Source organism: Ctenopharyngodon idella, chromosome 7 (assembly GCF_019924925.1).
Source record: "Ctenopharyngodon idella isolate HZGC_01 chromosome 7, HZGC01, whole genome shotgun sequence".
In the NCBI taxonomy this organism is placed as follows: Eukaryota; Metazoa; Chordata; class Actinopteri; order Cypriniformes; family Xenocyprididae; genus Ctenopharyngodon; species Ctenopharyngodon idella.
This window is the reverse complement of record NC_067226.1, coordinates 24,672,778-24,700,769: the sequence shown is the minus strand read 5'-3', so window position 1 is coordinate 24,700,769 and position 27,992 is coordinate 24,672,778. Positions and strand designations below refer to the sequence as shown.

At 37.7% G+C, this 27,992-nt stretch overlaps 2 protein-coding genes and 2 non-coding genes across 6 annotated transcripts; 3 read left to right on the top strand and 1 right to left on the bottom strand.

Annotated features, from left to right (window-relative positions):
* Positions 1 to 94: 94 nt before the first annotated feature.
* cnpy4 (canopy FGF signaling regulator 4) lies at positions 95 to 2,641 on the bottom strand. The gene is made up of 6 exons (XM_051901300.1): positions 2,454 to 2,641; positions 2,067 to 2,193; positions 1,821 to 1,917; positions 1,565 to 1,687; positions 777 to 894; positions 95 to 683 (listed from the first exon to the last, which is right to left on the bottom strand). The coding sequence occupies exons 1-6, from the start codon at positions 2,536 to 2,538 to the stop codon at positions 580 to 582; spliced, it is 654 nt and encodes a 217-aa protein (XP_051757260.1). The 5' UTR covers positions 2,539 to 2,641; the 3' UTR covers positions 95 to 579.
* Positions 2,519 to 20,911, top strand: LOC127516543 (calpain-5-like). Of its 3 annotated transcripts, XM_051901295.1 has the most exons (15): positions 2,519 to 2,658; positions 5,155 to 5,211; positions 5,325 to 5,594; positions 8,824 to 8,989; positions 9,687 to 9,818; positions 10,645 to 10,856; positions 11,018 to 11,210; positions 11,351 to 11,544; positions 17,453 to 17,530; positions 17,615 to 18,074; positions 18,381 to 18,503; positions 19,612 to 19,808; positions 19,996 to 20,114; positions 20,483 to 20,619; positions 20,705 to 20,911. In XM_051901295.1, exons 4-15 carry the CDS (start codon positions 8,825 to 8,827, stop codon positions 20,867 to 20,869), a joined length of 2,175 nt encoding a protein of 724 aa, XP_051757255.1. In that variant the 5' UTR covers positions 2,519 to 2,658; positions 5,155 to 5,211; positions 5,325 to 5,594; position 8,824; the 3' UTR covers positions 20,870 to 20,911. The 3 variants fall into 3 exon arrangements, with proteins under 3 accessions (XP_051757255.1, XP_051757257.1, XP_051757254.1); XM_051901294.1 differs by having other exon boundaries at positions 2,546 to 2,658; positions 5,159 to 5,594; XM_051901297.1 differs by lacking the exons at positions 19,612 to 19,808; positions 19,996 to 20,114 and having other exon boundaries at positions 5,155 to 5,594.
* trnai-uau (transfer RNA isoleucine (anticodon UAU)) lies at positions 12,537 to 12,630 on the top strand. Its single transcript has 2 exons — positions 12,537 to 12,574; positions 12,595 to 12,630. It is a non-coding gene; the product is annotated as a tRNA-Ile (tRNA).
* On the top strand, positions 14,831 to 14,924 carry trnai-uau (transfer RNA isoleucine (anticodon UAU)). The gene is made up of 2 exons: positions 14,831 to 14,868; positions 14,889 to 14,924. It is a non-coding gene; the product is annotated as a tRNA-Ile (tRNA).
* Positions 20,912 to 27,992: the final 7,081 nt, after the last annotated feature.

Sequence of the window (27,992 nt, the reverse complement as noted above, 5' to 3'; positions counted from 1 at the left end):
GTTTTTCTTCTTGAAAACACTGGAGAATAAAGCGTATGGATCGAAAGACCTCGTACTGGGACTTTGTCCACATACACAAATTAAGAAGACACACTTATGATTTATAGCAACAATGCATCATTTAAAAAAGATTACTGTACATATTACATCAGGAGAAAAAAATATTTTGTAAGTACCCCAAAATACAAAATCCTAAAGCCATCTGTTGTTTGTGCAGTAACGATAAATACTAATACAATTCCCAGTCTCGTCTAACAGTAAAAAGTGTTAGTGTCTATTTTCTAAAACACATAAGACAACATACAATAGAAGGCACATTCTGTAACTGCATAAAAATAGAAATTTAAAATTTCTGCTTGGACAAAGAGGTAAAACATAAAGGACTGTTCACATCCCATGATCTGGCAAAAATATAACAGATTTGGAAAACACTGACAGTTCATTTTCGTTCATACTGTATTAATGCTCATGCAGATCCTTAAGAAAAATGCTTTCTTTGATGTTTGATGTTTCCTTGGTAGCTTTGTGCAAATGTGTCATACAGGTTGTGTGCATTCATCAACCATTATGACTCTGCTTTCACAGTTCTCCTGCGTCGTGGGTCTGTCCTCCATCCTCTCCCTCACTCTCTTCTTTTGATCCCTTTATTCCCATGTCACCTTTCCATACCTCGTTCAGGCACTCTGAAAGAGATGGAAATGAGGCCTTGAAAATAGTGGCTTGATGTGTTTGTAAGTGTATGTTTGTCAGGAAGGATTAGATTGGGTATTTATTACCTTGGTCCGAGTCTTTGAGCACGTGGGTTGCACAGAAGAATCTTTCAAGTTTCTCATCTTGATGATGAAAGTACCAGTTCTCCACAACCTCTTCATACTCTTCCAACATGGTCTCACACTGTAAAAACATAAAAAGACATACATTTTAACACATTGTCCCAAAAGGTATTTTGATTTGGATATCACTACCATTAAAACATTTTTTATTAAAGGGATAGTTCACCAAATTACCCCAAGCTTTACTCACCCTCAAGCCATCCTATGTGTATATGACTATCTTCTTTCAGATGAACACAATCGGAGATATATTTAAAAATAATGGTTGTGAATGGGGGGCCATGTTTTCAAGCCAAAAATAATGCATCCATCCATAAAATAAGCTAGTTATTTTAATTTATAAAGTTATTATCTTTATAAAGATATTTTTCTAACAAAAATGCATTGCTTTGCTTCAGAAGGCCTTTATTAACCCCCTGGAGTCGTATGGATTACTTTTTCTTGAGGATGGATGCATTATTTTTGGCTTCAAAATGCAGCCCCCCATTCACAACCATTATAAACCTTGGAGGACTAAAGATATTTTTAAATATATCTCTGATTGTGTTCGTCTGAAAGAAGATAGTCATAGACACCTAGGATGGCTTGAGGGTGAGTAAATCATGGGATAATTTTCATTTTTGGATGAACTATCCCTTTAATATCAATTAATAACAATACATTATCTGAGAACATAAAAACATGCCAACACATCACCTACAGCTCTTTCTTTGTTTGTAAATGTGTATTACCCTTCTCTTCAGGTCTGCCACCTCCACTGATGGTTCATCCCATAGTTCGTAGGGGACACCCAGTTCTACCTTCACTCCCTTATCCACCAGGTTCTTAAGTGTGTTCATGGTTTGGCTTGTGCCCTGACAAACACAGCAGTCTAAAATGAATCATCATTGGTCTACAAACAAAGATATACACTTTCAAAGTATCTCTTTAAATGAGGACTGACTGAATTGAAGAGTAGAGAAAATAATGCCGAGATGAGCTTAATACTTTGGCATAGCGAAGGCTTCCTGGTCTCTCAGCATGGACTTTATACTGCAGAATTCTTTCACAGATGTTGTCCATGGCCTCAGTGAGTCGTGTCTCTCTGGAAACAAATAAATCGTAATAATGGCAACAGGAGGGAGAACATAAATAGATTTCATTTTTTCCTAAACTTAATGGTTCTCTCTCTCGGGCAGTTTTCTCATAGGTACAGAACGGACATGTCAGTATCAGTATGTCATCACTACTTACGAAGTGTTGTATTTGATTTTGCGCCTGCGCTTGCCAGTGTCCAAAACTTCTCCGAGCTCTAGAACTTCCTTCGAGCGGCCAGTTTTTTCTAGGGCGTCCTGCAACTCCACCGTCAGTAATTTACAAACTATTAAGAATAAAACAGATGCCTTAAAATATTAATAACGCAATAACTTCTGTAGTTAAAAAACAAAACAAAAAAAAAAACTTTAGAACCTGACTGAAAAACAGTAAGTACGATTTTCACATGTAGTGCACAGACAAACTCTGCACTAGTAGTAGATATTTGTAGAAGAATTATAATATATTTTAGGGTGGTTGTCATGATAGTTTCTTTTATCATTTACATTTAACACCTAAGGAGTAAAGATATTTTCTGTTTCTTACCCTCGCATTTATTCGGCAATCGCTCCTCTTGGTTCGCCAAAACAAGGCTGAACATACAAAGCAAGAAAACTGCAAACATTTCCATAGTGACCTCTGTTTATAAACTTGGACTCAATAGAAGTTCACATTAAAGCCACATCGACATTTTTTGAGGATGGTAACTTCAGGATAGTGGAACAGAGCATGCGCACTGCCAAAGCCGATGGTAAGTAATGGCAAACAAAACACGCGTTATCGATTTAGGCATAGCTAATCGAAAGCACAAAGCACCGATTGAGCTTAAAAGAAAGTGGCGTTCTACTGGTGTAACTAAGTAAAGAAAATGTAAGACGTAAGATAAACATCTCAGAAGATTGTGGAATGAGTGTAACAATAAATTCGTGAGCTTATTTTCATTAATTCTAATGATAGCTACACCGAGACTACTTTAAGCCAAGGGCAGTGTTAGGTTACAGACACTTCATCACGTTTAAGTCTTAATTTAAGATCTGAAAAATTCTAAGTCAATAGGATTATTTGCCATGGTTACTGGTAAGATTTCTGTTGAGAAAAATGCATAAAATTACACTCAAAATTTAAGCTGTAGCCTATTTATATTATATTATATTATATTATATTATATTATATTATATTATATTATATTATATTATATTATATTATGCCTATTTAAAAATATATATACACTACCGTTCAAAAGTTTGGGATCGGTAAGATTTTTAATGTTTTTAAAAGAAGTTTTAGCTGCTCAGAAGTTTCAGGTGAATTTTTTTTTTAGCATCATTACTCCAGTCTCCAGTGTCACATGATCCTTCAGAAATCATTCTAATATGCTGATTTGCTGTTCAAGAAACATTTATTGTGTACAATTGTACAAAATATTTGTGTACAATATTTTTTTCAGGATTCTTTGATGAATAGAAAGTTCAAAAGAACAGCATTTATTTGAAATATAATCTTTTGTAACATTATAAATGTATTTACTGTCACTTTTGATCGATTTGATGCATCCTTGTTGAATAAAAATATTAATTTCTTTAATTTATTTTCAAAAAAATAAAAATAAAAATTCTTACTGACCCCAAACTTTTGAACGGTAGAGTGTATATTGTTACAAAAGCTTTGTATTTCAGATGTTCTTTTGAACTTTCTATTCATCAAAGAATCCTGAAAAAAAAGTACACAACTGTTTTCAACATTGATAATAATAAGAAATGTTTCATCGGCATATTAGAATGATTTCTGAAGGATCATGTGACACTGAAGACTGGAGTAATGATGCTGAAAATTCAGCTTTGCATCACAGGAATAAATTACTTTGTAAACGAAACTTCTTTTAAAAACATTAAAAATCTTACTGATCCCAAACTTTTGAACAGTAGTGTATATTACTTAAAAAATGACCACACATGAAGTGTGAAAGAAATTGGGTACTCCCTCATTGCCATTGTTGTAGTCCATTCTTTATGTAGGTCAAAACATAAAGGACGACCAACACAGGCTTAGTGAAACAACTATACATTACTATTGATATCTATAGAGCTTTAATCGACCTTTAGGCTGTCAATAAAACCTGAAGCAGTGTCTATGTGATCTATTGTTCCACCTGTCCTTGAGCGAGTTGAACAGGTTTAAAGTTTAGGTGATGTTTATTTATAACAGTGACATGTACATTGCATTAATTCAGTTGGCTGGCACTTGAGTTTCAAGCCATTCTGTCATCTATAAATCCATTTGGAAAAGATAAATAAATAGTAATAAAAATTCTTGGCAGTAGATTATGTCAGTATGTCTTTACTGGATTAGCTGTTGGAAGAGAATTAGTTAAAGTTTATGTGCCTCCATAAGGGGTGTCTGGGCGCATTACCCGTCCCTCTTAGGGATTCAGGTGTCAGTGCCACGTATTTATTGACAGCCGATATGTTATGATGAACCTTCTGGTGGGTCCGTGAGTGAGGGGGCTGAAAAGCCAAGGAGAGAGAATGATGAGAGAGATGACAAATCCAGACAGAGAACTGAGATAAGTACTACGTGAGAAACTGGAAATACTCGGAGTGAATAAGAAGGCCAAATCGTGAGTGAGACTGTGGGTGATTATGCGCATGAATGCACGTGTATGCAGGGGGAGCTGCATGCCTAATTAAGGGACTTGGAAAAGAGGGAAAGCCCATGTGTTAATGTGAGAGTGAGAGACACAGGAAGACAGCGATGAAGGGGACAGGTGGCAGTAAGAGAGGAGTTGCGCTCAGCATATTCCTCTGAGCTTTCAGAGTCAGACAGGGGGCATGACCAAATACACCAAAAAATAAGAGAAAAAAGAAATGGTTACACAAGAAAATATGCATGGTTGGAACAAAAGCAAAAGAGCTACATGCACTATATTATTTTTTTTTTTATAAATTGTTTAACTTTTATGGGTGATTTATTTATATTAATGCACTGTTTATACGTTTTGTGTAAATATTTGATGACCCTTCCTGGCTGTTGTGTCTTAATAGGAAAGATTTTGTTTCATTGTAAGCTAGAAGACTGTGTGTGTGTGTGTGTGTGTGTGTGTGTGTGTGTGTGTGTGTGTGTGTGTGAACAATCATTATGTCTATAGAATGTCCCTATAAAACATGAAAACCTAACATGTGTGTGCCTGTGTTTGTGTGCACACCCATCTCAGTATCAGTAATTGTTTGTTATGTCACTGTGTTTTAAGCTAGACTGGCTGGATGGATGGAGTTACATCCATAAACAAACGACTATCCTCGTGCAGGTATACACACGGAGATATAAAGGCACTCAACGTACACAGCATTACATGTTATGAAGATTAATTAAATATTATATTGAAAATGCAAATGAATGCCAGAGAATTTACCTATTTAGAAGACTCAAGGATACCCATACCTGGTCTACCGGACAAATCCTGGTTGTCACAGCGACATCAAACAGAAAGCCAACACCTGCTAAGCCGTTCCTGTTATATTAGACACATGGACTCTGCAAAATGACTGATGACTGAAGTCCTATACTTATCATCCTAAACAAATACACTGCAAATAACTGCCTTACCTGAAACTGCCTTAATTACTGGATACTTTGCAACAAGGAACATATTACGCTAAGGCAAAACAAAAAAACAAAAGTGAGGTACAGGTAAGTGCTGTATCTGTTTTCTCTTTCTGTTTAAATTTAGGCTTCAAAAGAAATGTATTGTTCATACAGAAGTTTGATATGCTGGGATTGATTTAGAAATTAATCTCATATATATAAGATGTAAATTTCTGATTATTCTGTGAATCTGTCAGTCATTGTCAGCCATCAGTGCCATGTGTTACATTGTCATTTTTTATTATTTTATTATTGGTTTTATATGTATGTTGCCATGAGGCCATAGAGAGTCACAATAGCATGTAATTTACACTAATGTAAATTACATTTTACATGCTAATGTGACTCTCTATGGCCTTATGGCAACATTGTTAAATGTGTAAACAATGCATTGCAAAAGCATTCAAACCCATAAACAGTTAATTACAAATCCTGTTGAAATTAGGTTCTTTATGATTATAATAATTTTAATAATTAAAAAACAGCAGTGTGTCATTGTTTCAGGTTTGCAGATTTACTGAAATAAGGTGTTTGAACATGGTTCATTCCTGTTGTAGAAGTTCAAGAGTTACACAGATGAAAAACAATTGCCCTAACAAGGATACGATTGCTTTACAATTGGCCTCCATATGTGAATCATTAAAATAACTACCACATTTCCTGACAACCCCACCGTCAAGAATAATTATTCTGGTTGTGAATCTGAGGTGAAAATGCATCCAAGGAATTTTGTGGTCAAGTTGCTTTTCAGTCATAATTCAAAGACATGTGTAAGTAAAACGTTGTCCACTCCTCAAAACGAAAGAAAAAAAACACATATCAGGCATTTTGTTTAATTGAAGGAATGAGTGCAAATTTTACCAGGAAAATGATCCCAAATGTAGCCTCAAATTTACATGGCAATTGCTTGAGAACAAAAAGGTGAATGTTCTGCAATTGGCCAGTCAAAACCCTGATCTCAGTCCAACTGATGATCTGTGACAGATTTTGAAAATTGCAGTGCATCAGCGTTATCTGACTAACCAGAACAGCCTGTGGTGCAAATCTGCATAGACAAATATGCCAAAATCAAACCTGAACAGTGTGTTCTGCAAGCAAGTTTATCCACAAAATATTAATATGCGTTAGACTGAATACAGGGAAATAATTTGTCGACACATATTTCTTTCTTTTTTTTTTTACGACTTAAATTTATTTATTTATTATTAATGAAATTTGTTGTTTTAAAATATTATTTAACATAAAAGTGTTGCAATAATAGTTTCAGTTTTTCTAATAAAAGGGGTACATGTAGAATTCAGAAACCCTTGTTATTAGTGACACCGGTGGCCGTTAAGTGAACTGCAGACAGCAAATTATTTCTCGTGCTCGCTCCGCCAATAGTATTGCACACGTAACGTATAAGAGACTGAATGTGACGTTTAGATGAATATGTAAATATGTGCTGCGTGCTTTTCTCCCAATAATAAAATAAACAACAAAAACGACAGCGGTGAGAAAACAGCAGTTAAGAAAGCATCTGATCGTAGTGTTATGGATAGGCCTATGTTTGCTCAAGCTCTACAATTCACCGGCATCATGTCGACAGATGAGGTAATTAAGATTACACTGATAGTTTGATTAGAAAGTAGGTCTATATTTGAGACTATATACTATGTAGATCTGGCTATGTGAGACTACAGTTTGAATTAGTATCTTTTCTTTGCATTACACATTGACATTACAGTACAGAATGGCTCTTTCGGCATTATCCTGGACATATTCATTCAGTTTCATTGAACGGAAGAGAGGCTCTCGGGCAGGGTTGCCAGGTTTTCACAACAAAACCCGCCCAATTGCTACGCAAAACTAGCCCAATCACGTTTCAGGTGGCTCCCCCGATAAAAATCGCGTTCCGGGGGCCGGGAAAATCCATGTTTTTGGCGGGGTTTCACTAGTAAAATTCGCATTCCAGAGGCTAAATATCATGTTATGTGGTGTCGCTTCAACCCGCGGACATGAAAAACGACTCGCGGCAACAGTGTAAAAGTAGCCCAGTTACGCGGGAAACCCGCGGACATGGCAACACTGCTCTCGGGATTTTTTTCATTTTCCCGGCAAAAACGTCCCGAGTCCTTCACATAAAAGTCAGTCTATGTGCTTTCACAGACAACCCAGGAAGTTGGAGAAGGTTTTTAAATTTTTGTTACAAGCTGTACATTGGCAACAAAAAAGCAATCAATAGGCTACATGAAAATTCTTACATAGAATTCTTTACAAAACTTATAAATATGTTTGCAAGGTTCTGTGTTGGGATTTTGTGTTTGTTTGTTAGTTAAAGATACTCAGATTCATTTAATGGGTTTCCCTCAAAGAGGTAAGTCAAGAGTGCAGTGCTAGTGTTGGCCTGTCCGGTATGTGCACACAACTTGGATCCAGACTACACACACATACTAACACAAACATGCAAACACTCATAGGTGGCTCATATACCAGCACACTTAGTTGGCCCCTGGCCTCTCTGTGCCCCTTGCCAGACCCCCGAGAGCTAAAATGTCCCTCTAAATCATATCCTTTCCCACATACACAGTCTCTCTTGCACACAAACACACTTGACTGGAAACTTGACTTTAATATGAGATATCCAATAACTCTTAAACCCTGATCCCAAACTTTTCATCAAACCTCTCTAAACACAACTTTACCTTTAAACATATTTTATTTTGCTGTTTTATGTACAAAGGGACTCCTCCTGACACATTAACCTCTCCAGGGCATGTCTAACCCTTCTCCTTTTCCAAGGGAAACTACACCGTCTGCAAATACACCGTTACCCAATCATCCCTGAAACTGAAGCTAAACTCGAGGTTACAGAACAAGACTTAACATTGTGGTTTACAGATTCTGATGGCTATACCAGAGCCTCAAAATAAATTAACAGAAACAATATATATAAAACCTGTTGAATTAAAAAAAACTATTTGTCCTTAGGTATTTTATTTTATTTCACTTTATTTGGGATAATCAGTGAACATGGGTTGATTAAAAATGCGCATATATATATATATATATATATATATTATTTTTTTTTTCATGAAAAATACATTTTACATACATTATTTTATTGTATTTTATTGAATTGTATTTAACTCTAATACATTAATTTTCCCCCATCTTATATTTTCCTTCAACTCTGTTCATATTTCTCCTCCTTTGTCCACCCATTCTCTATACTTTAAATTTTCTTTTCTCGCATCTTTCCTCCTTCACTTCTATCCACTCCTCCCCTGTGCAGTATGCCAGAGGAAGTGTGCAAGTTTCAAGGTCAGTGTTATCGTAAGCTGAAGAGATCATGTCTGAGGCGAGGAGCTCTGTTCCAAGATCCATTCTTTCCTCCTTCAGCTGAGTCACTGTTCTACAAAAGAACGCCCCCTCCAGGACTGACGTGGAAGAGACCCAGGGTAAGAGAAACTGACTGTTTCTTTTTTATGTGTACATGTGCTAATAGTTAATTTGGTCAACCTTTGGAAGTATATTATCATGTAGATGGCCTCAAAGATTTTGCTGGTGCTAAAAGATTCACAACATTACACTGGAAAAATGTATTGAAAAAAAAAAACAATAATTCTTTTCTTTGTTTTTGAACAAAGTTTGCTGCCCAAGTACAGTCTGATGTTACTGTTCATAAGGTCTGGTGGCAGGTCAGTAGTTTCTGACCCTCTAGTATCAGTGAGTGGATCGACCCTGGTGACTCTTGTGATTCTAAATGTGGCTGCACAGTCAGCAGCATTAGAGATATGTTTAATTAAAGGCCTTTCTGCCGGCTGCAAGGCGTCGGTAACCTGACTCTTTTGGAGAGTGTGTGTGTCGCGTGTATGGCTTCAAATGAGGGAGATTACCAATATTTTATTTTACATTTACACATGATATGCTGATTGAAAAAAAAAAAAAACGAGAACAATTAAAGCAATATTCTAGAATGTCAAGGAAAATCTAAAAAGCTATGTTTTGCTATCAGAAAACAATTTAGAAAATAATTTAATAAAACGTTAATACTTTGCCGTTGTTTAATACTGTTATGTGCTACTTTACTAATTCTAGTGCTAGTTTGTGAAACAAATGGTTTGAGGGTCTTTTCTCTTATCCTCTTACACCCAGGAACTGTGTAAAGACCCTCGACTATTTGTGGATGGAATCAGCACAAGGGATCTGCACCAAGGCAGTCTGGGTAACTGCTGGATGGTGGCAGCCACATCATGTTTGGCAGCAGAATCCTCACTCTGGAAGAAGGTCAGAATATATATATACAAAAGTTTGGGGGCTATATGATTTTTCAAAAAGAAATTAATACTTTTATTTAGCAAGGATGCGTTAAATTGATATAAAGCGACAGTAAAGACATTTATAATATTACAAAATTCAAATAAATGTTGTTCTTTTGAACCTTCTATCCTGAAAAATCTTTTATCACCGTATCCACAAAAACATTAAGCAGCACAACTGTTTTCAACAATGATAATAATAAGAAATGTTTTTGAGCAGCAAATCAGCATATTAGAATGATTTCTGAAGGATCATGTGACACTGAAGCCTGGAGTAATGATGCTGAAAATTCAGCTTTGCATCACAGAAATAAATTACATTTTAAAATACAGTCAAACCAAAATGTATTCAGACACCTTGAACATTTCATTCATTAATACAGTTTATTCACTATAGTTTAAAAAATGGTAATAAAATATGACAAGATCTCAGAGTTAAACTGTGTCAGAAAAAAATAATCTTTATTATGTCTGTTAACGCTTAAGCAAAACATGGTCAGGTCAAAGTGTCTGAATAATTTTTGGTTCCAAATTTTTATCAATTTTACTGGTAGTCCACTGTATGAATAATTTTTGGGTATAATATGTCACAGTTTACTTTATTTTGCTATCCTCACTTACATAAATGAATTATAGTGTCCTGCACCCACTAGTAAAAATATACCAAAAATATCAAAAACGTCTGAATAATTTTTGGATTGACTGTACATTAAAATGGAAATATATAGTGAATATAGGTTTACTAATTGCTCATTTATCAAGATTTCACTCCTTTTGTATTGTCCCTTAATCAGGTGATCCCAGACCACGCTGAACAGGAGTGGCACCCTAAGCGCCCGGATCAGTATGCTGGAATTTTTCACTTTCGTTTCTGGCGACTGGGCCAGTGGACAGATGTCGTGGTGGATGATCGTTTACCAGTCAGTGAGGATGGAACGCTGCTCTTCTGTCGTTCTGCAACGCCACGGGAATTCTGGAGTGCTTTGCTGGAGAAAGCCTACGCCAAGTGAGACACATGAAATAAGGCAGAATCTAAGCTTACACACACTTTCAATAAATTATGTGGTGGACTTGATAGCTTTGAATTCTGAAAGAATGTCTACATAGTAGACCAATGTCCTTTATTTCAAAATCCTATTATTATCTCTCTTTCTCTGTCTTTGTCAGGCTCAATGGGTGTTATGAGGCTCTAGAGGGAGGTAATACAGCCGAAGCTCTAGTTGATTTTACTGGTGGCGTCTCTGAGCCACTGAGTCTGAACCAGGTGGAGCTGATTGACCACGCTGACCAGAGAAAAATGCTGTTCCAGACACTAGCCCATGCCCACAGTCACAAAGCACTCATCACTTGTTCCATTCGGGTCAGAACAAACTTCAGTTTTTTAGTCTAAACACCCTGCAAATCAAGCAAATGCCACATGATAATTGGTTTGTGTGGCCTGATAAAAATCTTATTTTGACCTCTTTCTTTTGTACACATTTTGTCTCTTTTTTGTTGTAGCCAGCAGAAGGAGAGCAGGTAGAATCAGTTCTAGACTGTGGACTGATAAAGGGCCATGCATACGGTGTGACTGCAGTCAGGAAACTTCGTATGTCAGAGACTCTGCACGGCATATGTAACGCAGGTCGTTTATACATGGTGCGGATGAGGAACCCCTGGGGCACAGCAGACTGGACAGGAGCTTGGAGCCTTGGGTGAGTTCATGTCTGCCAATCTCTCTCAGAAACCCATAATCAATGATAATGCCACTGGTTAGCAGATCCCACAATTGAGTTCTCGACTTTTCCCATGGTGCATGGTCAAGAGTTTGTCTAATTAACATTGGCTATCAATCTTTAATTAAAGCAGGCACTATGTAGCGAGACTTTGATTTTGCGTTAGTGCGTTAGTGGTCATTTCTTTTCCTATAGTGTTTTGTAAATTCTTGCAACGGTGGCACTATCGGTTAGTGCGCGGTACTTATAAGGCAGTACAAAGCAGAGCAATGCCGAGGTTGTGAGTTCGAGCCTCACCTGGAGCATGGTTTTAGGATGCAAGAAACATGTTAGTAAAACTAAATAAGTCATAAACATTAGCATTCACCACAGATTCTATACTTGAAAAGAGATATTCCAGTAAGAAAATAATTCAAGGTCTTAAGTGAAAGACCAGCCACAAGTTTTATTAACTAAATCACGAACACATAACTAAACTAACACACACACACACACACACACACACACACATATATACATACACACAAGTTACACGTACATGGGTAAAATAAGGAATGATAGAGTGAGACCGGAAGTGGGAAACAGGAGGAGCTATGGAGTCAAAAAACCCAGAGAGAATCATCAGTATTCATTACAAAGCTCCTTTGTTAACAAAGGAGGTTCACAACTTTAACTAACTAGCAGCAATTTAGTATATCGTACGATACTTGCATTAGGCCTCGGTCATTTTGAAGAGCGTCCCAAATATACCGCTGCAGTAGAAAGCATTGTGCGCTGGCTTTTAAGATCTGAGAAAAGGTCAGAACGTCAGGACTAACATTGGTTGGCCATCTTAACACGAGGCAGACACACTGGAGTGTAGGTGCTAATCTTTTAACAATTTAAGACTTTCTGACTTTCTGCCATTTCTGTAATCAACATTTTGGGTTGGCTTTTCCTATAGTGTTTTGTCATAAAGTTTTGCAACAGTAGCTCCAGTGGCGCAATCGGTTAGCGCGCGGTACTTATAAGGCAGTACAAAGCAGAGCAATGCCGAGGTTGTGAGTTCGAGCCTCACCTGGAGCATGGTTTTAGGATGCAAGAAACATGTTAGTAAAACTAAGAAAGTAATAAACATTAGCATTCACCACAGATTCTATACTTGAAAAGAGACATTCCAGTAAGAAAATTAAGTGAAAGACCAGCCTAATATTGTCTGGCAAACTTCAAATGAGGTGGCCATTCTGTATTGAATGTGCTAATACTCCAGCAAGTGACACTTGGAAGTTGGGGCTTGTGTAATCAGTCTCAAATTTGAACATTTTGGATTGGCTTTTCCTATACTTCCTATACTTTTGTAACCGTAGCTCCAGTGGACTTATAAGGCAGTACATCGCAGGGCAAGACAAGGTTGTGAGTTTGAGCCTCACCTGGAGCATGGCTTTAGGAAGCAAGAGACTTTCTAGTGAGAAAAAAGTAAGAGCGAATCTTCAATTGAGGCAGACACTCTGTAACATGTGTTAATTTTCCAATGAGTGAGAACTGGAGATTCGAGCTTGTGTATTTAAGCTAAAAGTTTCATTTTGGCTTTTTCCCAAGGTATTTTATGATATGTTTCTGGAACAGTAGCAGTTCCAGTGGCACAATTGGTCAGCGCGTGGTGCTTAAAAGGCAGTACGAAGCAGAGAAATTCTGAGGTTGTGAGTTTGAGCCTCACCTGGAGCATAGTTTTAAAATTCAAAAGGCATTCAAGTTGGAAAACAGGGCTAAGGGCTAACATAATCAGTCTTTCATTTTTAACTCTATACTAGAATACAGACGATCCAGTATGAAAAGAGTTCAAGGGCTAATGCGAAAAACCCTTCTAACTTTGGCTGGCCATCTTCAATTGAGGCAGACACTCTGTAGCATATGTGCTAATGTAGCGATATTAGCTCAAAGGGGAAATATTGATAATTATTCATAACATATTATGATTATTAATTATGATTAATTATGAATATTTGAATCAGTTAATCAGATTAACTTGATGTAGCTACATTAAAATTACAATCAATCAATCAGTTAATTCTGTGATTATTAATTAATTCTAAGAGCAGGGTATTTTTCATCGCCATAGAAAAATAATTATTTCTTAGCATTTACAGCACTTAGAGCTAGTAGCAAAATCTAAATCATTTAAGAGGCAGTTTATTGCAGACAGAGAGTCAGAACCAAATATGTATTGTGCACAAGTTTTATTAACTAAATCACGAACACATAACTAAACTAACACACACACACACACACACACACACACATACATACATACACACAAGTTACACGTACATGGGTAAAATAAGGAATGATAGAGTGAGACCGGAAGTGGGAAACAGGAGGAGCTATGGAGTCAAAAAAACCTGGAGAGAATCATCAGTATTCATTACAAAGCTCCTTTGTTAACAAAGGAGGTTCACAACTTTAACTAACTAGCAGCAATTTAGTATATCGTACGATACTTGCATTAGGCCTCGGCCATTTTGAAGAGCGTCCCAAATATACCGCTGCAGTAGAAAGTCCTGAGGGTTCAGTCCGGCGGTGCTGAAGTTGCAATCGATATCTTCTGCTTTGAATGAGGAACTGATGACAAACTTGCATGATTAGTTTGAATCTTAGTGGGAAAGAGTCATTTTCTCTCCTAGTTAAGCACATGGCTGGGGTGCAGGACAGGCCCAGGCCCACAGGCCTTGACCTGAAGAGGCTGCCCTGCAGGGCGTCAGTCCGTCAAAGAAGCAAGAGAGAGGGCGGAGCATTGTGCGCTGGCTTTTAAGATCTGGGAGAAGTCACACCCCTGAGGGTTAGTGTATTCAAGCTTAGTAGCCCCATTCAGAAGCTGCACCTCTAGAGGCACAATTGGTTAATGTGTGGTGTTTATATAACGGTACATAGCTGAGATGTATAGAAGTTATGAATTTGAGCCTTACCTGGAGCATAGTTTTAGGATTCAAAAGACATTCAAGTGTGGAAACAGATAAAGGGCTAATGTAGTTTTTCTTTGATTTTAGACTCTATACTAGAGACTTTCCAGTAAGTCCAGTGTTCAAGGGTTAACATGAACGTCAGGACTAACATTGGTTGGCCATCTTAACATGAGGCAGACACACTGGAGTGTAGGTGCTAATCTTTTAACAATTTAAGACTTGGAAGTTAGGATTGGTGTATTCAAGCTTTATGTCGGCCATTTCTGTAATCAACATTTTGGGTTGGCTTTTCCTATAGTGTTTTGTCAGAAAGCTTTGCAACAGCAGCTCCAGTGGCGCAATCGGTTAGCGCGCGGTACTTATAAGGCAGTACAAAGCAGAGCAATGCCGAGGTTGTGAGTTCGAGCCTCACCTGGAGCATGGTTTTAGGATGCAAGAAACATGTTAGTAAAACTAAGAAAGTAATAAACATTAGCATTCACCACAGATTCTATACTTGAAAAGAGACATTCCAGTAAGAAAATAATTCAAGGTCTTAAGTGTAAGACCAGCCTAATATTGTCTGGCAAACTTCAAATGAGGTGGCCATTCTGTATTGAATGTGCTAATATTCCAGCAAGTGACACTTAGAAGTTGGGGCTTGTGTAATATATCTCAAAATTGAACATTTTGGATTGGCTTTCCCTATACTCCCTATTCCATACTTTTGTAACCGTAGCTCCAGTGGACTTATAAGGCAGTACAGTACAAGGCAAGCCAAGGTTGTGAGTTTGAGCCTCACCTGGAGTATGGCTTTACTAAGCAAGAGACTTTCTAGTGAGAAAAAAGTAAGAGCGAATCTTCAATTGAGGCAGACACTCTGTAGCATGTGTTAATTTTCCAATGAGTGAGAACTGGAGATTCGAGCTTGTGTATTTAAGCTAAAAGTTTCATTTTGGCTTTTTCCCAAGGTATTTTATGATATGTTTCTGGAACAGTAGCAGTTCCAGTGGCACAATTGGTCAGCGCGTGGTGCTTAAAAGGCAGTACGAAGCAGAGAAATTCTGAGGTTGTGAGTTCGAGCCTCACCTGGAGCATAGTTTTAAAATTCAAAAGGCATTCAAGTTGGAAAACAGGGCTAAGGGCTAACATAATCAGTCTTTCATTTTAAACTCTATACTAGAATACAGACGATCCAGTATGAAAAGAGTTCAAGGGCTAATGCGAAAAACCCTTCTAACTTTGGCTGGCCATCTTCAATTGAGGCAGACACTCTGTAGCATATGTGCTAATGTAGCGATATTAGCTCAAAGGGGAAATATTGATAATTACTCATAACTTATTATGATTATTAATTATGATTAATTATAAATATTTGAATCAGTTAATCAGATTAACTTGATGTAGCTACATTAAAATTACAATCAATCAATCAGTTAATTCTGTGATTATTAATTAATTCTAAGAGCAGGGTATTTTTCATCGCCATAGAAAAATAATTATTTCTTAGCAATTACAGCACTTAGAGCTAGTAGCAAAATCTAAATCATTTAAGAGGCAGTTTATTGCAGACAGAGAGTCAGAACCAAGCAATTTAGTATATCGTACGATACTTGCATTAGGCCTCGGCCATTTTGAAGAGCGTCCCAAATATACCGCTGCAGTAGAAAGTCCTGAGGGTTCAGTCCGGCGGTGCTGAAGTTGCAATCGATATCTTCTGCGTTGAATGAGGAACCGATGACAAACTTGCATGGTTAGTTTGAATCTTAGGGGGAAAGAGTCCTTTTTCTCTTCTAGTTAAGCACATGGCTGGGGTGCAGGACAGGCCCAGGCCCACAGGCCTTGACATGAAGAGGCCGCCCTGCAGGGCGTCAGTCCGTCGAAGAAGCAAGAGAGAGGGCGGAGCATTGTGCAGTGGCTTTTAAGATCTGGGAGAAGTCACACTCCTGAGGGTTGACCTAACCAATGAGAAGGTTGAATTTCCAAGCAACAACATTCCTCCTGTGGGGGCTTTTACGACCGAGCATGATTAAACTGGGACGTGTGGATTTGTGTCCATTTATACTCCCATTAATACAACAAACACACACTGCATCCGATGAGGAAGTCGCATACATAAAGATGTTAGTCGTGAAATGAGCATTAATTTGATAGGAGACACAATATATACAAGTAAGGTTACATGAACTAGTAGTTCTTATCATAAACTATGCACACCATACAAGCGACATTTTGCAAGTTATAATAATACACAATGTCCTGGGTTGTATATTCATTTATAGAACAGTTCATCTATAAATTAATGCAGGAGAGTCTGTTTTTACAGGCTTTATGTCTTGTCTTTGTAGACTGACTCACAATGACTAAACTAACCAGAGGCCTGCATAGTTTCAGCTCGTAAAAGCATGGCAACTAGTTTTATTACCTTGGGGGGTCGGGCAGACACCCCGAGTTTGCATTCGGTGAGGGGTTTTAAGAATATTCATTAAATATAACAAATATTTGTGTCTGATTTATCTCCGTCGTTACACTAATGTTCCAACGAGTGACACTTGGAGGTTCGGCTTTATATTTATAATTAAGCTAAGTATCCAAGTACTATAACCCAGGCTTTTTTCTATGGTGTATTGTGACATAATTCTTTGACAACTGCTCCAGTGGTGTAATCGGTCAGCGGGCGGTGCAGAGCAGAGTAATGCCAAGGTTGTGAGTTTGAACCTCACCTGGAATATAGTTTTAGAAAAAGCAGGAGTTAAAAAAAAAAAAGAGTTCAGGATCTATTGCGAACAACCAGTCTAACATGATTATCTTTCTATCTCCAACTGAAGCGGAAAATCTTTAGCGTATGCTGTCAAATAAGACAATATTCATTCACAAAATTTTACAATGGGAACAAACAATGACATGAAAGTATTTGAGATTTAATGCATGTGATATCTTAATTGTGTTCACACTGGTTCCCTTTGCAGGTCTCCACAGTGGCAGCATCTTAGCCGCAGAGAAAGGGAGAAGATGGGCCTTATTGTCCGAGATGTTGGAGAGTTTTGGTAGTGTAAATTAAGCTAAAATATTTTAATATGGATGTGTTTACATGTTTTGACTCAATTTTGTACATTTCTTATTTTCTTTAGGATGGAGTTTGAGGACTTCTGCCGTTACTTCACAGACATGGTGGTGTGTAGGTTGGCAGAAAAATCCCTCCTCTGGCCACAGGCTCACTGGAAGGAGGTGTGCTGTCAGGGGGCTTGGACCTACGCATCTGGGATTCCACTTCCTTCCTCATCTTCTTGTCGTCTGAACATCAAGAACCAGAGGCCTTCAACAGGTCCCCAGTGGTCCAAACAAAGGCCAGCTCAAAGACTAGATAAAAAAGAGCAAAGACTGAATGAAAGAAAGAAGGAGGGACCAATCCAAAGAGAAAAACAGAAAAAGAAAGAGAGTGCAGAAGTAAAACCAAAGCAAATGAAGGGAGGAAAAGAGCGTGTGAACAGACAAGAAGGTGTAGGCATGAGATGGGAGAGGCAAATTGACAGAAGAAGTCGATGTGGAGGATGTATCAATCACAGAGACACGTTTCTACACAACCCCCAGGTAAATATACGTATATAGTATCTAGATATTAGAATATGATTAGGGTTATGTTCAGGTTAATGGAATAGTCCCTTTGAAAAAAATTCAACCTGCTAATTTTGCTATAAGTGTCAACAATTGCAAAGCTGAAACAAACTTTAATTAATCATTCTTGCAGTATTGAGAAGCTGGAAAATGACATCACTGCAATTTCTACATCTATCTCTCTCACCTTTGTGTGGCCTTTTCCCTCTTCTCTTAATCATATATTCCCTAGTTTCAAATTCACATGTTTGTCATTCATCTCTCTCTCCATCCCTCTCTTAGTTCATTTTTGAACTGGTTGGAGATGGGGCAGAGGTGTTGATAAGTCTGCAACAGGAGGACAGGAGGATGAAAAGGAGGGAGGGAAGTGGGGAGAACCTACCAATCGGCTTTGAGGTTCTAAAGGTAAGTGACTGAGTAATCAGAGATGTACAGAACAGGTGAACAGATTTTGACTGTGTCTGTCACATTTATGTGGGTTGTAGGGTTTTATTTATTAATTTTTTCTACAAAAAAGTTATACGCAATCAACGCAATTTCACACAAGCAATAGTGTTGTTGTGCATTTGCGAATATGATATGTTTTATATACAAGAGTTCAATATACACCAACTTAACATTGAAATACAGTACTGTGCAAAAGCTTTGTTGTTTTGGCAATGTTTAAATGACTATCCATATTTGTTTTTCGGTCTCTTTAATACAAACAGAAAAGAAAGTAAATATGTACAATATTTAAAAAAATATATATGTGAAAAAAAAAAAAAAAAAAAAAAAATCAGAACAAAATGGCTTCTTTAAGCAAAAATCAGTATTTAGTGTGACCTCCTGGACTTCTTCCAGTTTCTCAAAAAAGAAACTGAGAAACTTCTTATAATATTTTGAAAGTTTTCTTGGCCTTCCAGTCCTTTTCCATCCTATTTAGGTTTAAGAGAGCCGGTTCCTGCTATTGCTCAAGTGTAAGGGGAGGTCACTAAATACTTGCCGCTTTAACCTATAAAAGCATTTTTGTTTTTTTAATACTGCATATAAAATTTCCTGTATTTTATGGTTATATTCTGATAAATAGACTATGGTCATTATACCATTGCTAAAACAACATCTAACGGTGGCCTAAGACCTTTGCACAGTACTGTACCTGTTCCTGAATGAATCATTGTTTTGGAACAAATCGCTTGAATGCATGATTCACTCATAAAGACAGTTACTGGTTGCCACATACTGGCGTACCAATGTAACCTGCACAGACTGACAGTCTGTGACTCAGAAACACAGACAAAAGGAGTGATACGAACTGAGGAATTTAACTAATTGTTGTATCATTTTTAACTAAATCACAGTAAATCTCTAGACTTTATTAAAGGCCAGATAAAGATCATTTTAAACAAACGTTCTATTAACTTTACTGGATGAACGTTTTTTCCATAACTTTGAGAGAACTTTTCCAGAACGTTAGCTAAAGTTCTGAGAATGTTCCCTGTCCTAGCTGGGCCTCTATTTTTCTTTCCGTCAGGTGGAGGTGAATCGTGTGTGTCGTGTTCAGTGTTTATGTGAGCAGGCTGCTAGCTCTGTGTATATGGACTCCCGTAGCGTCACTTTGCGAGTGACTCTCGGTCCTGGACGCTACGTCATCCTCCCCACTACTTTCCAGCCTGGTGCCACTGGTCGGTTCCTTCTGCGTTTTTTCTCACACTCGCATGTGCACCTCAGGTACAGGAGATTGGGCCACTCTGTGTCTGCTGTTTTGCATTCAAATAAGCAACTTATAAGTAAAGAAAATGTCAGACCATTGCCTGGTAGTTTTAAGCAGGGCTGTCACTAGAGGGGGAAAAGGGATTTTAGGGCTCCCCCACCACCCCGTCTCTCCCTATTCTTTTATTTTGTCTACTGTTTTCAGGGAGTTGAAGGAAGAGCTACCTGCTCCTTCATTGTGGCAGTGTTGTTTTCCTGAGCCCAGCGCTGTAACTACAGTTCATCTGCTCAAAGCATCTGGCCTTAGCCATCCCAAACAAACAGGTTCAACAACTCAACTCATAAACTTACTTTAAGGCAACAAACAGGACTATGATTTTAGTAATAATTTTGTTATAATAATAATAATTAATAAAATAAATAAAAATAGAGCAAATTGGTCTTGAAACCATTTTTGTAAATTATAGAAATAGTCAATTAGTTAATTTTTAATTTGAATTCAATTTTAGAAATTTAAACAGCTTGTAAATATACTTTATCACTTGAAAAAATGAAATAACCCATTAAAGTATTTATGCAATTATTTAAGACATTTTCCCTATATAGAACCTTTTTGGCATAAAGGGTTCTTTAAAATTAAGTCAAATATATAACCCCATTGAACCTTTTTTCTAAGAGTGCATATATTTCAGCTCCTGATGTGTATGCTGTCATCCGGTGTGAGGAAGACTCTGTCAGGACTAGAATTTTCAAAAAAGATGGAAGCCCTGAATTCAACACCAAAGCCATCTTTTACAGCAGGAACCCAAAGTCAAAAATCTCTATTGAGGTCAGAGGATATACTACATCTTATGTTGATAATGTTTGTATTTCTGAGGCAAAGGGTAATTATGTGTGTGTTCAATTATGCATAGCTGTGGAGAAGAGGCGTATTGTTGGACTCATTCCTGGGTGGAGCACGACTTCAGACAGGAGGAAATGAACGAGGACAAAACAGAGTGATTGACTTGCAGGGTGGCCAATCACAGGGCTGTGTTTTTGTAGAGACCTCCTCCAGCCAGTGTCTGACAGACCTGTGACTGACAGGCATGCTCAAGGTAATGACTGATGATATATCATCACTGGACCGAACAAGACAAACTACATTTCACAACTAAACTTCAGCATAGAACAGCACCAGGAACGTCATACAGGGACAACCCCCCTCGAGCACCCATATTATGCTTTGCTCAAGGTCACAACAGTAATGGTGGTTTGTGCTAAAGTCATCAAATCTGCAGGCCAGACAAGGAAAAATAAGAAGAATGTCTTGAAGTTTTGTAATAGTGATAATGTTTTGTTCCAATCTTAGACAAATATGATTACACTGTAAGAAAAAAATCTAAAGAAAAACAAAAAAGGTACCGATGATTTTCTGATTTTAAAAGTTTACAGACATATCCTTGAACACCTAAAACACAACACAATGCAATGCGCAATTCAAAATATGGGGAAATTCCTTCATACTAACAGTATATTGTGCCCCTATATTTACAGACTTTTCATAGAGTGCACTAAATATAATCACGTTAATCTACTATTCAGTTTGACAGGGTGGCAATGGTTGAGTCAGATCATTTATCTCAGTGAGTCTTTAGGGGCTCTACTAACTCATTTAAATTCTGCAAAACATCTCAATTTAAATCTGTTTAAGTTTATTTGTATAGCGCTCTTCATAAACACATATTGTTTCAAAGTAGTTTTACGGAAAAAGCTTTAAATTAATCTGTGAACCTGCCAAAGCTCTTAGTTTTGTACTTATTTGAACAGTAATAAATATTTCAGTCAGTTTTGTATGCGTGTGGTCCTGATAATGATGTGGGGACTAAATGACCCCACAAGGATGGCAGTAATTTTTTACCTTGTGGACATTTTTGGACATTTTTCGTCTCCATGAGGAAAACAGCTTAAAATCATATAGAAAGATGTTTTTTGGAAACGTGAAAATGCAGAAGGTTTCTGTAATGTGTAGGGTTAAGGTTAGGGGATAGAATATACAGTTTGTACAGTATAAAAATCATGTCTATGGAAAGTCCTTATTAAAACATGGAAACCCAACGTGTGTTTGTGAAATTCTTGAACACGAACTGAAAACAACAAGAAGGCAAAAGCAACAAAACCATTTTATACTTATATATAAACGGAGTGTTACAGGTAGTGTATGTAGATAATCCACCAAGAGAGAGATGCGTGACGCCGAATTAATGATCAAATATCAATAAACAGGAACCATAAAACACTACACACAGGAACACTGACACAGGACAAGGAACTGAGGAAACCAAGGGCTTAAATACACAAGGGAAGATAATTAACAGAACAGGGAACTGAAAGGAGGTTAAGTGAAAACTCTGAGTATGTTAAAGGGTCATGAAACCCCAGAACACATTTTTTGAGCTGTGAACAGATATGTATTAGGCTGCACATCATTAAAAACACTAAAGGTACTCATTAATTTTATTTACAATTTGAAATTAGTTATTTTTGCATTTTTCAGAGCGATTTCTGTCTTCCAGTTTGAAAAGCTAAGTCGGAGCAATGTCACAAAATCTGAAGTCATGAGTTCTGATTGGCTCCAGTATGGGCTGGTCGAACATGCTGACGTCAATAGTTTCTGCATTTATTCATGAGAAAAAGAACATTGAATCCAATCGCTGCGCTGTAGTATGCATAAGATTATAATTGCGGTATTATGCATGAGGAAGTATCACTTCTCTTGCCTCTGTCTCGTCATTCAGAGACATATCGTTGGTGCTCGTGCACCTCAGTGCTACAACACAAAAATGCGTTTCCCTACAACGTGATCAGAGCAGAAGTTTGAGTGCATGTGAATTGTTTTGCTGTAATCTACCAGCACAAATGGAAAATATGTTCGCATGAGATCGCATTACAGCGGAGAATTCAAATGTCACAAAAGTGCTGTTCATTCACCTCGATCTGCGTTCGGACACGCAAGCCGTGTGTATGTTACCCTCAGCACAATAGCACTTGAGTGTTGTTTGTATTTTGCCCGCGATGCGGTCAGAACTGAAGTTTGAATACGAACACATGAAAAATACAATTGTTATGATATGCATGTGGAACGCGCATATGATCGGTTTCAGCGCGGAGCTCCGCGATGAGTTTAACAACACTAGCCACGTGGATTATAGAGAACAAAGTATCCGTGTTTAAAGTTTTTATAGACATATTTCACATATTCTCCTGCACCAAACATTAACCAGCACGGTGTATGCACACATATTTCATCAAGTCTTCTTCAAATGAAATATATGTGCAAACTGGACACTGATACAGTGGTGTATCTGAACGCGATGACACGATTATTCTGATGAACAAAAGACTTAGAGAATGGACAAAAATTATGTCTTTATTCTTTCTGTGTTAAACTACGTGTTGTTTATCATGAGACTGTAGTGCTCGTAAACGTAATTAAAGTATTAAGTAAATTAGCCCTTTTAAATATTCTTTCGCATTTCTCCCTTGTGCTTGGGAGTTGTTGTCATTTTTCTCCGTGCTCATATATTAATATTCATCATTCTGTATAATGAGTGTGTTGTAGGTCTGTGTTTCATTGGTTGGTTTGTGTTGCCAGATGTTTCAGGCCAAAGTTTGAACAACCAGGAGACGAGGCAGCTCCAAACAAGTGGACTCTCATTCTGTAGATTGATGGTTTGATCTCCAAATTTCCATTCTCCCACCAGAGAAAGCGTAGGTAATCTTGATCCTCTTTTTTCACATGAAACTGGTGGAACATTCTTTCGATGTCACACATGACTGCAATGGAACCTTTTCGGAAGCGGCATAGGACACCTACAAATGTATTGGTCAAGTCAGGACCTGTGAGCAGATGGTCATTGAGGGATGTGTCCTGAAACTTGGCAGAACAATCAAATATTACGCGTATTTTCCCTGGTTTCTGTGGATGATAAACTCCATGATGTGGAATATACCATACTGGACTGTTGTCAATTTCTTCCTCAGGGACCTTCTCTGCGTCACCACATGAAATGATGTAATCTATGAAGTTTACATAGTCCTTGTAATACTTCTGATCTTTCTTGAATCTCTTTTCAAGACATTTCAGTCTTGTTGTTAGGAAGTTTTGGTTTTTCCTTTTTGAATGGTAATGGCATTTCGTAGTGACCACTGCTCTTCTGTGTGATGTTTTCTCTCAGAATTGACAAGAACTTGAGATCCTCTTGGGACACAGGATGATCTTTTCCAGCTTTTTCTGAGAAGTCTGATTCAAGGACCTTTATGATCTCTGAAGGAGTAATTTCTTTTACTTTAATTCGGCTCACATAGTGTACTTCAGTTTTGAGATTGACAGGAAATTCCATATCTGGTGTCACTTTCCTTACTACTACGCGATGACTGGTTCCGATAGCGTCACCATAGTCTACAGATGGAGTCCTGTGACCAACAATGCGCCATCCAAGGTCCGTACACTGTGCATAAGGCTGATGTTCTTGGCCAGAAACTACTTGGAAGTAGAGCTTGTGAGCAGTTGTACCCAATGAGCAGACCAACTTCGCAATCCTGCAGTGGTGCTATCTTGTCTTGGAGGTGCTCTAGATGAGGCCAAACTTTTGCAGTTTCATTAGTTGGTATGTGAGTTCTGTTGGCTGGAATAAACTCCTGAGTCTGAACTGGTAGTAAAGAGATCCTTTTACCAGAATAAAAACCTCAAACTTGTAGGTTCTTTACTCTTTGAGAGCTTACCACTGTGGTTCTTGAGGTCATAGTAGAGAGCTTGAGCTTAACTTGCTCTTTGCTTGCTTCCAATGCTTCCTCTACTTCATTCCAAATGAAGGTTGTGTCGCTTTGAGAATCCAACAGAGCATATACAAGAACTTCTTGTGCTGGTTGAGTTATGGATGAAATCCAGACAGGAATTATCGCTGCTGTTTGTGCGTTAGCTTCATTAAGTATTACTCTATTTGAAGTAACAGCTGTGGTTGTTTCTTTATGTTGTGTTGATTGATGTCTTACTTGATACCTTTCTTGATTTGCACTTGGCTTGGCTTGTGGTAGTTTTTGGTTTTCTTTGGTTCGCTCCTCGTGCAGACAGGTCGGATGCATCTTATGGCACTTGTCGCAAACACTCCTACTAATGCAGTTCTTTGAGAAGTGACCAGACTTGAGACAACCAAAGCATAGCTTTTCAGCTTGAACAAATTTAATCCTGTCTGAAACTGCTTTCTCCATGAGTTCCCTGCATTTGTGCAAAGTATGCCCCGTTTTCTGGCAGAAAATGCATGTTATGACAGACTTTTCATTGGAACTTGTGGTCAGTGTTTTTGCTTCAAAGCTTTGACGTTTTTGGAATTTTGGCTTTTCAACCTCACCTAGTTTAAGTGCCTGTAATGATGTGGCAGGGTTGCAGGCAATTTTCACCTCTCTTGTCAGAAACATAACAAATTGGCTGAAAGAGGGAAATTGGTTACTCTCCTCTTCTATTTCGATAACCTTACGGTTCTATCTCACCGCTAGCCAATCTGGTAACTTTGAAAGAATCTTCCTGTTTTCATTACAGTCATTCAAGATTTCCAATGCCTTGATATGGACCATGGCAGCCTCACAACTACACAGGAAATCAACAAACTCTCTGAGCTCAAAGCTGTCCCTAGATCCCATTTTAGGCCACGCCTGGAGCTTGTCTCTGTACGATTTTGCAATAGTAAATGGGTTTCCGTACCTCTCTTCTAAAATCTCCCATGCAGCAACGTAGGCAGATTCCGTTCCGAGTAGGAAATAACCATAAAGTGCTTTCTTAGCTTGTCCACTTACATACCTACAGAGGTAGTATATCTTCTCCTTGTCTTGGATGTTCTTCTGGTCAATCAGTGTTTCAAAGGAGAGTTTCCAGTCATTGTATTTCAATGGATCCCCACTGAATACAGAAGGTTCAGGAACTGGAATTCTGTTAGCACTTAAAGCACCTACCAGCACTTTTACAAGATCCGCTGTACTTTCATTTGAAGAGGTGGTCACATTTTGTGGTACAGGAGACATTTTCATAAAGTCTTTCTGATCTTCTACGACCCTCTCTTGATTGTACACCTGCAGTCTTGCACATGCTGCATTTAGCCATATGCTTCCAAATGTTGTATCTTTCTCCGTTTTTCCTCAAGAGTCTTTTGTAGAGCTGCATGTTCCTCTTCCAGTTGAGCTTTGATTTTGGCTTCCTCTTCCTCTCTCTGTATTCTTCGTTTCACCTCTTCTGCTTCTCGCTCTAAACAACGTTTTACAACCGCTGCCTCTTGATCAGCTATCTTCTTTTTAACTTGTGCTTCTAGGAGCTGTATTTCCAATTGTTCTTTATTTTGTTCTTGTAACAGAACAGCTTGGCTTGCAGCAGTATCAGCAGCAGCTTCTTGTCACTTTACAGAAGATCTACTTGAATGCTCTGAGGAACCTTCCAAGATAGAAGTGACAGAACCTGATTTACAGGAACTTAATTTGAAGAGGGAGCCTGCTTCCGGCCAATCTTGCTCTTTTCCTTCTGGAATTTTTCCATCCAGTCAACTTGAGGCTCTAAATACAACAAAGTTAGAAATCTCTACACACACATCCACTCTTCGACGCGTATCTTGATCTGGAGTTGAGATTTTGCGTAGGTCATCATAAATGCGTTGGACATCTGCAGAAAGACCTATGACATCGCCAATTATATCATTAAGCAGATCATCAGACAAAGTCTCTGTTGATTGTGATAATGTCCGCTTAGAAGATTTAACATATGTTCTCCATTTGTCGTAAATGTAGTTAAACCTTTGTTGAAGTGACTTAACTTTTGTAGCTTGCATTTCTCTACCCTTCTCAGTATATAAAATACTTCAAAACACTCTGAAAATTTTGATGTCAAACGGCAAATAGCCTTATCTTATTATTTACAAAAACACTTCACATTTAAAATATAGAAAGTAAGATGACTCTTTAAATGTGTCTTTGAATAACAAGCCTAAATTAAATTAATTACGTCAAATATGTCAAAGCAAATATGTCAAAACATTTACGACACATGCTACAGTAACATAGCTCCCGTTTACAAGGAGAATCTTTTGGCAAGCTTCACAAAAACTTTCTTCTTTATTCGAGTTCTTTATGACTTAGTCCATTGCTCCTGATAACTGTATGCGTCTTCTTACATTTTTATATGTGTGTGTGGTGCGTATTTTCAGCTCATCTGTTAATCCTTCGATGACGCTCCATGCGCTGCGAAACACATCGTGATAAACCCGTATTGTATTAAACAAATAAATTTGTTTTGTATTAAACAAATAAAACGAAATACCTTGTTGGCTGCATGCTGCAAGAAAGGTAAATAATCTTAGAATCTTCCTTATGAGCATTCAAGTCCTTTTTGACGAGAATAAACTTTTATCGGAGCATACATAATGTCCGTGCTTGCCGCAGTCTGACGTGAAGTCAGCATTTGCGCATAAACTTGAACCGAGCCTTCAAAAAAAAGTACTGCAACTTATAATAAATAAAATAATGTATAAACATATAAATAACAAACACAACTTAAATTATCAATTATGAAAATGATTTTAGAAAACAATATAAAAAGTTATACATAAATTATATACACAATATAATGGCAGCATTTACACAAAATGTGCTGGGAATATGTATGTTCATTCATAAGAAGGTTTGTCTATGAATGAATAGGGAAGAAGTCATTTTTATGGGCCTTATGTGTCTTTGGGGAAACAGAGTGAGAGTTAACGCTCCCCACATCCCTTTTGGTCATAAATGTCTTATCTTTCCTGTTCTGCCTTTTTTGGGTGTTAGTTGCTTTTTTTTAGGGGTTGCCCACAGAGCTCTAACACAGTTTGCTTGTTGGGATTGGGGGTTTTCTGGATTATTCATTAAATATAATAAATAATTGTGTGTCTGATTGGTCCAAATGCTACATAAATGTAAATTATATAGTATAATTCTTATAATCTAATTCTTGTGAAGGACAATAATTCCAGCTTATTGAATTCATTTTAGCATAATGCATGCCATGTTTGTGGTTTTGATTGCACACAGCCAGAACCGGTTTATCTTGAAATGTTACAATTGTAAAAAAAAAAAAAAAAAAAAAAAAAAAAAGGATAAAAAGAAGGCATGTTAAAACCTTCTAAAACAGAAAGGACAAACCCCATG

Bases quoted from the DNA above. Each gene is read 5' to 3' on its own strand.
- cnpy4 (XM_051901300.1), bottom strand. From the start codon at position 2,538: ATGGAAATGTTTGCAGTTTTCTTGCTTTGTATGTTCAGCCTTGTTTTG. The intron at 2,194-2,453 runs GTAAGAAACAGA...TATTCTTAATAG, and splicing joins ATTGCCGAATAAATGCGAGG to TTTGTAAATTACTGACGGTG. The intron at 895-1,564 runs GTAATACACATT...ATGTTTTTACAG, and splicing joins TGGCAGACCTGAAGAGAAGG to TGTGAGACCATGTTGGAAGA.
- LOC127516543 (XM_051901295.1), top strand. From the start codon at position 8,825: ATGCCAGAGGAAGTGTGCAAGTTTCAAGGTCAGTGTTATCGTAAGCTG. The intron at 10,857-11,017 runs GTGAGACACATG...TGTCTTTGTCAG, and splicing joins CTGGAGAAAGCCTACGCCAA to GCTCAATGGGTGTTATGAGG. The intron at 11,545-17,452 runs GTGAGTTCATGT...TTCCCTTTGCAG, and splicing joins ACAGGAGCTTGGAGCCTTGG to GTCTCCACAGTGGCAGCATC.